The 10,856-nt window shown below is 31.3% G+C and overlaps 1 protein-coding gene across 1 annotated transcript in view; it reads left to right on the forward strand.

The window, feature by feature from the left end:
* The window catches only part of LOC117104171, a 58,645-nt gene extending 47,829 nt beyond the window's left edge, over window positions 1-10,816 (forward strand). Inside the window, exons 34-50 of the mRNA XM_033244866.1 lie at window positions 287-409; window positions 748-867; window positions 1,177-1,332; window positions 1,852-1,968; window positions 2,230-2,475; window positions 2,911-3,054; window positions 3,269-3,391; window positions 3,634-3,759; window positions 4,095-4,207; window positions 4,644-4,884; window positions 5,112-5,774; window positions 5,891-6,000; window positions 6,806-7,028; window positions 8,107-8,223; window positions 9,664-9,929; window positions 10,020-10,094; window positions 10,437-10,816. Coding sequence (XP_033100757.1) covers window positions 287-409; window positions 748-867; window positions 1,177-1,332; window positions 1,852-1,968; window positions 2,230-2,475; window positions 2,911-3,054; window positions 3,269-3,391; window positions 3,634-3,759; window positions 4,095-4,207; window positions 4,644-4,884; window positions 5,112-5,774; window positions 5,891-6,000; window positions 6,806-7,028; window positions 8,107-8,223; window positions 9,664-9,929; window positions 10,020-10,094; window positions 10,437-10,511 — 3,038 coding nt within the window. The 3' untranslated portion in view covers window positions 10,512-10,816. The remainder of the gene's footprint in view (window positions 1-286; window positions 410-747; window positions 868-1,176; window positions 1,333-1,851; window positions 1,969-2,229; window positions 2,476-2,910; window positions 3,055-3,268; window positions 3,392-3,633; window positions 3,760-4,094; window positions 4,208-4,643; window positions 4,885-5,111; window positions 5,775-5,890; window positions 6,001-6,805; window positions 7,029-8,106; window positions 8,224-9,663; window positions 9,930-10,019; window positions 10,095-10,436) is intronic.
* Window positions 10,817-10,856: the final 40 nt, after the last annotated feature.

Genomic DNA, 10,856 nt, shown 5'->3' on the forward strand with positions numbered 1-10,856 from the left:
CAATACAAGGTGACTTCTCTGCTCCATGAGAAATATACATAGTCGTGCACGCGAAACTAGTGCAATAAATGCCACAACATCCTACCAGGTACCAATTTATACTTCTGGGTAGAAAGAGGGCAGCCGCTACTACAGATAAATTATATATTCCAAAGAATTCACCTTGTATCGTTGCTTGTATTCGTGTTTTATTGTATTTGAAATTTGGAACAACGTGGCATCAGTTCGTTTTTTACAACATAATATGTATATTTATATATACATATTATATTCATCTATCTGTTAGATATTAATGAGTGCACAAGTGGAGACAATATGTGTTCTGAGGACTGCGTGGATACAGAAGGCTCTTATAACTGCTCATGTAGTGCTAATTATCAGCTATCAGATAATCAGAGGGATTGCGATGGTAGTTATCATGTTTCACTTTATGAAATTAGCTGTTTGCTTTTATTTTAGTATATGAATCCTAAAGTCTGTGCTTTCAAACAATATTATAATTTTATACAAATTAGATATATAATAATACATATAAAACCGAGGTCGAATTTTGTTAAAACAATTGCAAAGTGTTAATGTAGAAAAAGAAACATTACAAACTATTTAAACGTAAATTTATTGCTTAAAAGGCGTCAAATTTTGAATCAATTACTAGTATTTTGAGTCTATTGTAATTGTGATATAATTTTTTAAAAATGTGTATTGTGATGTGGAAACATTGCTTTTACTATTGTCTTTGATTTTCAGATATAAATGAGTGTGGTGTTTCGGATTCATGTAGTGAAAATGCAATGTGTATCAACGCTCCTGGTACATACATATGTTCATGTAATTCTGGTTATTCTGGAAACGGTCAACAGTGTAACGGTAAATTATGGGTTTTTTTTCATGTTAATTTACATAAAGGCTAATTTACATTAAGACTTGTTACAGTTAAATATTAGGACTTGTTACAGTTAAACAATTTATAATTTGATGCTTGTAAAACAGTTACGTTGTGTTGTATGCGCGCAGGTGTAAACACAGTTCTTGAGACAGTCGTTTAGACACACAGGCCTAGTCGGTAGTAATAACAAAACAAAAAGCCAATGCTTACTAATTACTATTTTATCAGATGATAATATATTGTGTGTCGATGATGCTATGAATTATTCTTAAAACTGTGTATTTCAATAGATATCGATGAATGTGAACATATTCGACTCTACTGTTCCGGAAATGAGACTTGTGACTATGAAAGATGTGATGATGCTGCCTTCTGTACTAATACTAACGGTTCATATGTGTGTCAATGTAAAGGTGGTTTTACAGGAAATGGCAAGAGTTGTTTTGGTAGGCCAATTACTATATAATATTCATAAAAATAAATATTATAAATATTTTGTCTTTAAATTATTCATTGTTCTTTTCCTTGAAGGCCAATTTCCTCTGCTGCATATTATACTATGTATTTATCTAAGTGTTATCAACAATTTAATACACCAACTTAGCAAGGGATTGATGCAAATACAAGAGGTTCATGAATGATTATGGAAAGAAATTATTAAAACAATATCAAATTAGTTACTATTATCTGAGCTTTAATTTTATTATACTTGTAAAGCACTCAAAAGACAATGGTGAAAAATCAACAATTTAATACACCAACTTAGCAAGGGATTGATGCAAATACAAGAGGTTCATGAATGATTATGGAAAGAAATTATTAAAACAGTATCAAATTAGTTACTATTATCTGAGATTAAATTTGATTATACTTGTAAAGCACTCAAAAGACAATGGTGAAATATTGCTACTATGTTATATAAACATATTCTACATCTTTATTTACCAATGACTTAAAATTAACAGATGTGGATGAATGTTCATCAATGCCATGTGATTCCATGGCTACATGTAGTAATGCACCTGGGAATTACTCATGTACCTGTAATGATGGATTTTCTGGCAATGGTATCACTTGCCAAAGTAAGTTAGACTCTTATTATTAGTATCGTTAGTATTATTATAGTAATTTTATCATTCCATTTTATTGTTAATTGTTTTTATTATTATCGTGATATTATTAGTAGAATATTACAAATTTTATTTTTTAGTAGACAGACAGCCCAATTGTTCAATTACACAATTTGTGTACGTAACATTACTTACAATTAGTTAATCAGTTTGATTAAGTAAAGATAATAATGTAAACATTATTTGTACAATGATTTACAATTTAACTTAAAGATATTGACGAATGTGAATACAATAGCACTTGCAATGAAAACGCTGAATGTACAGACACGGAAGGAGCCTACCAATGCAACTGTCACGATGGTTTCCGTGGAGATGGAATAACAAGTTGTAATAATATCGATGAATGTGCAGAAAACACTGCTGATTGCCATGCAGATGCTACGTGTACTGACACACCCGGTTCATTTACATGCATGTGTAATGTAGGCTTCAATGGAACTGGACAAAACTGTGAAAGTGAGGGAAAAGTTTGATATTAGACAATACTATCATTATTGTGATGACATGAAAAGATAATGATACGATGTTGAAATTGTTATTTAAAATTTGTCACATTTCGAAAAAATAATCATAATGAAATGTTATATATTTTGTATTTTATTATTCCTCATTTTGTTCTCCTGGTTTATTTTTAAATAATGATTTTAATTAAAATACAATTACGAAACACAAATACAATATAAAGAAACATGTAAAAGTAAAAGAAAAGTTATATATCTTGTATTTTGCCCCCCAGAAAAATATGCTCATTGATAAAATAGATAACTTGATACATTTTAATTTATTACTTTTTTTTTTTAGCAAATTGTAATTTTGACATTTTGTGTGTCATGTTTTATACATCTAATATTGAAACAGATTTACAATAATATTGCTTGACCTTTCTGACAGATATCAATGAATGTGCATCATCTGACCTGAATAACTGTGATGAAAATGCTTCGTGCATGGATTCAGTTGGTTCCTATGTCTGTGTGTGCAATAGAGGTTATATGAGTAATGATGGGGGAAGTGCAATTGAAGGCAATTGTAATGGTAGGTGGACAAATACCATCTTAAAACGTGATTCAAAAGAGAAAAAAAGATAATATATCAAACATTTAAATATGACATGTGTCTCCTGTTATTGATCCCGTTGTAAAATAATCATACATTCAAATTCAATATTTAATTTATTAAAACTATTTTCTACTACTTATTACATTGTTAGTACTGTGGTAACATAATAAAGAATGTCTCATACTTTCAGATATCGATGAGTGTATGCTGAATACTCATAATTGTTCGAATTTAGCAAATTGTCAAAATACACCTGGTGGATTCGAATGTTCTTGTGGTGAAGGATATCAGGGTGATGGATATCAATGCTCAGGTATAATAATTAGACATAATAAATTGATCATACAATTTAGTGGAGTGGTACATACATAAAATTAAAAAGGGTTGTTTCTTTATTATTGATTAAGCATTAAATTTGTGACAGTTTAGGGGAATGCAAAAAGTGAAATTAGGATTAACGTATTACCGTACATTTTATTCAATGTGGTAGTTTGGGTCAGGTTGGGGTTCATCTTTAAAGCCTCAATCAACTTGATTGTATATTTTCTTCTTTAGATATTAATGAATGCGAGATGACCAATAATTGTAATTTGGAAGAAAACAAGGAGTGTAATAATGTTGAAGGAAACTACACATGTGTGTGTATGAATAACTTTGTGGAAGTGGATGGTACCTGTGTAGGTAAGTTATATTTAAGTGCATATCTTTCAGATCATTTCTTTTTTGTCTGGGCACGTTATTTAAAATAATTGTATGGTGATAATACATTTATTAACAAATTCTAGTAATTCTAAAATATTTTGAATATTTTTATTAAAGTATTCAAATAACTTAATCATTATTACATGCAGAGATCATTTTTTATTATTATTTTTATCATTATTTTTATACCTCCTTGCAGAGATGTATAAAAGAGTTTTAAAGTGTATCAAAATCACTAGCATAAAATCAACCAAAATGTTTCACAACAATTTTATGCATTTACAAAAACACTTTTATCTTTTGTCATTGTTTAGATGCATTAACCATGAATATGGTAGTAAACTTTACAGACATCAAAGGAGTCGTTGTCAGTGTGCGGCCAACTGTTTTTGATTCCGTTGACATTCGAAATGGTCTTGTAGATGATGTATGTTGCATGAATTGTATGATTTGTCTTCGGTTGTAACAAATTGAATGACCTATGTGCATGAATTTTGTATTATGTATATACATAACGTCTGCTCATCTACACTTCATTTCATAACTTTCTATAATGTAATTCCTCCGCCATCATAATGTGTTACTAACTTATTGCAGTTTCAGGATCTTCTTCTCTAATAATAATCAGCACAGATAACAAGTTATTGTTGCACTATTATAAATATGGTATTTTGTGATAAACCGATAAATGCATTTGAAAATTGAAACTTAGAGCCTACCTCTCGACCATAAAAGAAAATAATAGAATAATAATGTGGAAATTTGAGGACAGGGTTTGAAAACTAAATAAAAATGCAAATACCGATTAAGACAAAAGCGTTTGATTTATTCTTTAATTGATGATTTTTTTTCTTTGTGAATAGGTTTACGCTCTGTTTCAGTCATCAAATATTGGGAGCTCCATATTACAAGTAAGTGTAGATTCCTATAGGCAAATTCCTCCGTTCGTGGAAGTCACTTTTCGATTTGATCTACCAACATCAACAAACCTGACATTGAATGACGTCGCGGCAATATTTTATGGAGGGTTAACAGGAGCAGAAAATAGGCAATTGCAACCAGACAGTGCCGTCGACACATCATCTTTTTATGTAATGACGCCTGGTAGGTTTGTTTATATTCTGCTTAAATTAAATTTACACCAAATAGTTTGATTATTGTATAAATGCTATATTAGATTTTAAAATTTTAATAATTTTAATACCGATGTTTATCATATAATATTATGAATAGCGAGATAAGAACAGTGTAAAGATGACTAAATCGATTTTAACTGATATAATTGGAATTGGTCTTGTATATCATATGGAATGTTGTATTTGGGTTTTCAGTAGTAACAACTATTCAGCAAACCACTGCAGCAGAACTAACTACAACAGAAGCAAGACCAACTAATGTAACAACAATGGACCAAACTACAATAACCACAGCAGAACCAACTACAATGACTACAGAAGAAACTACAACAGGAGTAGCATCAACTATTGTAACAAGAAAGGAAAAAAATACATTAACCACAACAAACCTAACTACAACAGGATCAGAAACACCTGCTGTGAAACAAACTACAATAACCACAGCAGAACCAACTACAACAGGAGCAGAATCAACTACTGTTGAAGAAACTATAATAACTACAGCAGAACCAACTACAACAGGAGCAGAAAGAACTCCTGTGAAACAAACTAAAATAACCACAGCAGAAACAACTACAACAAGAGCAGGATCAACTATTGTAACAACAATGGACAAAACAACTACAGAAGAGCAAGTCGAAAGAACTACAGTAAGAGTAGCACATCCAACAACAGTAGCAGAAAAAACTACTGTAGAATCTACGGAAGAAAGGGCAGATAAAACCACTGTATCTACCGAAGAGCTAACAACAGAACCAGGGCAAACTACTGTACAACTACGAGACACTACAACACCTGTGGTAGAGCAAACTACAGTAGTTGCAGATAAATCAACTACATTAACCACAATGGAACCAGGTACGGCACCAGGTGTGATTTTTATATTATTTAGACTGTTCTCTACCTAACTAGGCTTATAAATGACAATACAGAACCATATAAATTGATGCATTGAATAAAATATTGCTTTTTAGTTACCACGTATAATGTAAGGCTGGAAATTACTAGTGAAGTTTATGTCAATGAACTTGAAGATTCGACGTCGCCATTGTACATAGAGTATGAACAGAAAATCTGTAATTCGGTAAGAACAATGTCGTTCATTAATGTTTGCAAACAAATAGGTTTTTTAAATGTATTAAGATAATCGACTAATAAATGGTTAGGAGTCATCCAAAATTATCAACATTTTCAAAAGAGTACAAAACATACGCTTTAGGGGGGAGGGGTTTAAAGTGTAGGCATAAGTACTCTTTTATGAAAAACATAAAATGTTGATCTCAAAATGACACAAATCAACATTTTATTGTGTACACTTTCGGGGGAGGGAGGGGGTAACAGAAAAGAGTATGTTTTGTACTCTTTTGAAAATGTTGATAATTATGGATGACCCCTTAAATTAAATAATTGAATTTGTAAACATAAGCGATAATAAGTGTATTATATGTTTAATAATAATACATTTGACAAAACTATTTGAAAAACACACAGGATCTGAAGTAAATACCACATCATAGTTGGAAAAAGTAGGTTAAAACTGCCGATTTACACATTTACAGCATGCAGATTCAGATCCTGTCTTTATTTAGAGTGTTCTAAGATTAATTATTGTTATAGTTAAACTGAACTTGTTATTACATTAAAAATATTATAATTCAAATTATCCTAAATTGGAAGTTAACGAAATAGGAGATAATTTTATTACTCAACATAAATTGTTCACTTTTTCACTTTGTTGATCTCCTTTAGTTTTCAAGTTTGTTTTTTTTTTTTCAAGTATTTTTTTTTTTATTTTTTATTTACTGCTCCGTTATGGAGTATCGTGAATGAATTGATCTAAAATCTAAATCTAAGCACATTTTAACTCTTAAAATTTCAAATTTCAAAAGATAACAGCTTTATTCGATGAAAGTACGGCCATTGACAGTGCCAGCCAAGGATGCTCAGTCTTCAGTTTTGAAAATGGTAGCATAATCGTAAACGTGCAGGTAGAATTTCCAGAGGACACTACCACTCCTGAAGAAATACAGGCCGTGCTTTCTGAAGTTGAAAATGACATGTTGCCTGGCACTGGATTTATCATTAACACTGCAGCTATAACTGTGATAGAAGGTACGAATAACTACTTACAGTGTTGTAATAGAGGATGTCAGCTTATGAAATTGTATTATTTAATTTATTGTTTGTATACTTACTTCAAAATATCAACATAAACACTAACATTCAGTTTCAAATTGATTGGCAAACCAGCAATACAAGTGGCCAGTCTATAACCTGAAATAATATATTGTCATTGGTTATAGTTCAAGACTCGTGTTAAAATGTAAACGCAAGTGTTTTTTTTTTTTATGATTTCAGTGGAATCATGTACTTCCGATTATTGTTACAATATTTGGAGTGTTCTATGATTAATTATTGTGATAATTAAACTGAACTTGTTATTACATTAAAAATATTATAATTCAAATTATCCTAAATTGGAAGTTAACGAAATAGGAGATAATTTTATTACTCAACATTAATTGTTTACTTTTTCACTTTGTTGATCTCCTTTAGTTTTCAAGTTTGTTTTTTTTTTTCAAGTATTTTTTTTTTGTTTTTTGTTTTTGTTTTGTTTTGTTTTGTTTTTTTATTTCCTGCTCCGTTATGGAGGATCGTGAATGAATTGATCTAAAATCTAAATCTAAGCACATTTTAACTCTTAAAATTTCAAATTTCAAAAGATAACAACTTTATTCGATGAAAGTACGGCCATTGACAGTGCCAGCCAAGGATGCTCAGTCTTCAGTTTTGAAAATGGTAGCATAATCGTAAACGTGCAGGTAGAATTTCCAGAGGACACTACCACTCCTGAAGAAATACAGGCCGTGCTTTCTGAAGTTGAAAATGACATGTTGCCTGGCACTGGATTTATCATTAACACTGCAGCTATAACTGTGATAGAAGGTACGAATAACTACTTACAGTGTTGTAATAGAGGATGTCAGCTTATGAAATTGTATTATTTTATTTATTTTTTGTATACTTACTTCAAAATATCAACATAAACACTAACATTCAGTTTCAAATTGATTGGCAAACCAGCAATACAAGTGGCCAGTCTATAACCTGAAATAACATATTGTCATTGGTTATAGTTCAAGACTCGTGTTAAAATGTAAACGCAAGTGTTTTTTTTTAATGATTTCAGTGGAATCATGTACTTCCGATTATTGTTACAACGATGGGACTTGTTATGAAAATGATGGATTACCTGTATGCAATTGTGTATCTGGCTACGAAGGTGAAAAATGTCAAAATAAAAAAGGTATGCTGATTATTTGCATTACCAATCACAAATACAATTAGTATTTTCTGATAATTTAGATCATTTTGCAACTGAAAATGGTTGGGTTTTATATATTCAGCCAATAAATTAAGCTTTTCGTCGGGATATTGTTCTCTTTCAATATGAATATTGCATTTATTGGAAAGGGGTTCTTTTTTTGTTATTTATAGATAATGACAGATGAATATAGCTGCTACACTACAGTGTTTTAAATTTAATTTGCTTTTTTATTTGTCTACTTTTGTCATCCCGTGTTTAAAATCATTGACTGACAACTGAAATATATAAAATTCCATCGTAAAATAATTTAATGTAATGGACCCTTTCTCTTATTGGAAGCGTTTGGCGCAACGGGAACGGTTTGGTTTCAATCCCTCGCTGTGCATTTCGCATGTGTCCTTGGGAAGGTATTTTACCTGCATTGCTTCTCTCCACACAGGAGTATAAATAGGTACCTGGTGGGGTCACCAGCAGCAACACTTAGCATGTGGACCCAATGACCAGGGAAAATAACTGCGCTTAATAGCCGTAAGGAAGAGGCGCATTATAAATGCCCGTACCAGTACTAGTATAGATTTTTAAATATTTAAACATTTGGGGTCCAGTATAGATTTTTAAATATTTAAACATTTGGGGTCCAGTATAGATTTTTAAATATTTAAACATTTGGGGAAAGTATGAAATAAGGGGTAGATCGTTTAAATTATCAAACTTTGTCCGAGCAAAAAAAAAAAAAAAAAAGCTCTGATGAGGAACTCTAGGAGCACCCTGCTGATTGATTAATAGATCTTTTTTGTATGGGCGGCCGGACGTTAGGGCCAATATACTCTACTGCCTATTATACTGCCCTCATCCGAACTTTGTATTCTTACATATCACTCATCCTGAAAAAAAAACAACATATGGTTAAACTCAATAATTTTTAAAAATAAATTTCATCTCATTTTAACTAATACCCTTGCACCAATGCCATTTTCAGTAATAACATTATTACTCGTCAAACTCACTTATCCTATGGCAAACATTGACTTACAGTACTGTGTAACGTCAGACATGCTGGTATTTGTGTGCAATCAATTTAAGTTTTTCTAATGGGACATAAGCCAGAAAAAAAAATTATTACAAATCGATATGGCTAGGGTGGTGAGATGTATTTTTATCTGCCTATCTTACTAATTTTAATATCAGTTTTATGATACCTCCTCAAATGTTTTACCCTGACGTAGTTAAATAATGTGGGTTTGTCTAAGTAATGTAGTAATGTGAATGATGTAATCACATGACTTTACAGAATCATGTTTCATATTTTGTAATGTAGATTGTGTCTATATACTACTATAATACTACTGCAATAATATAAATATCCGACAGTCATAGTATAAATGGAATTGTAATATCTCTACTGATCTTACCTTTCAGATACGATGCTGCATGTTACAATTGCGTTGGCTTCTGTAATCCCGGTTATTGTCATAGTATGTACCATTGTCTTCATATGCCTGTGTCTATACAAGCGAAATCTTTACCAGCAAAAGCAATTTGCTGCACATGCAACAAATAGGCATAATCGTCATCAAACGCCTTATCAGTTTCGATATCTAGATAGTGACAGCCTATCTAGTTCGTCTCATTCGGATAGACTTGTACAATACCAACGAGGTGTGATGCTCAACTCAGTAACTGACGTAAGTAGTACATTCACTGTGTCCAAATTAAGTCTCTTATTATATTATGTTGGTTTTTTTTATCGGTTCTCTTTAATTCTCAATTCAAAGATTGGTGGATACAACAGAGCAATGCCTGATTCCGAATTCTATCGTCCGTATGTTGCTTCTGGTGAAGAACACGCGGTAAGAATATGTAAAATTAAGAAACGATAATTTTAAATAGAATGTTTTAATGTAAACTGTGTGAGTCGAGTGGTCGAGCGCAAAAAGACTGAGGCACCGAACCTGTAGTCAACATCAACGCTGGTTTGAAACCATAATTGTTATGGTTCGTCGGTTGGTAAAACCAAGTCTTTCCGATAAGAATTTATGCATTTGTGTGTGCAAGTATGGTTGTGTTTAGATACATTTATGTAAGAAGAAAAATGCGTCCATGAATTTCCATAAACATCATATACCTAAACTGAAACAAACTTAAAATCTTGAACAAGATCATTAATCCTGAATTTTTTTTTCATTTTACAGCAAATATACGACAACAGGGGCCGTGATTTCAACGAAAAGCGATGGCTAGACCGCCGTAGATACAACTACAGATAATATACCCCAAATGACAACGAACCTGTTTGATGTAACAGTTATGATTAGGACCTAGTATAATGCTTACAATAGTTTCATATTCATATTACCAAATGTTTATAAGAATAGTTTACATAATTGAACAATTAAGCTACTCCCACAATTTTAACTTCTATATCAAAATTAATTTCAAAATTCCTGACTTCGAAATGAATTATAATGAAAAAATAAATGAAAAATAATACAATGTTGTTTATTCCTATTTCAATTGGTGTTCCTGGTTGATAATGATGTAATCTGTTTTTGTAGGATATCAATTTTTTTCACTGATATGAATATATATATATATATATATATATATATATA

This window comes from Anneissia japonica, unplaced genomic scaffold (assembly GCF_011630105.1).
Source record: "Anneissia japonica isolate Jap-2015-1 unplaced genomic scaffold, ASM1163010v1 scaffold3531_len492141_cov184, whole genome shotgun sequence".
NCBI lineage: Eukaryota > Metazoa > Echinodermata > Crinoidea > Comatulida > Comatulidae > Anneissia > Anneissia japonica.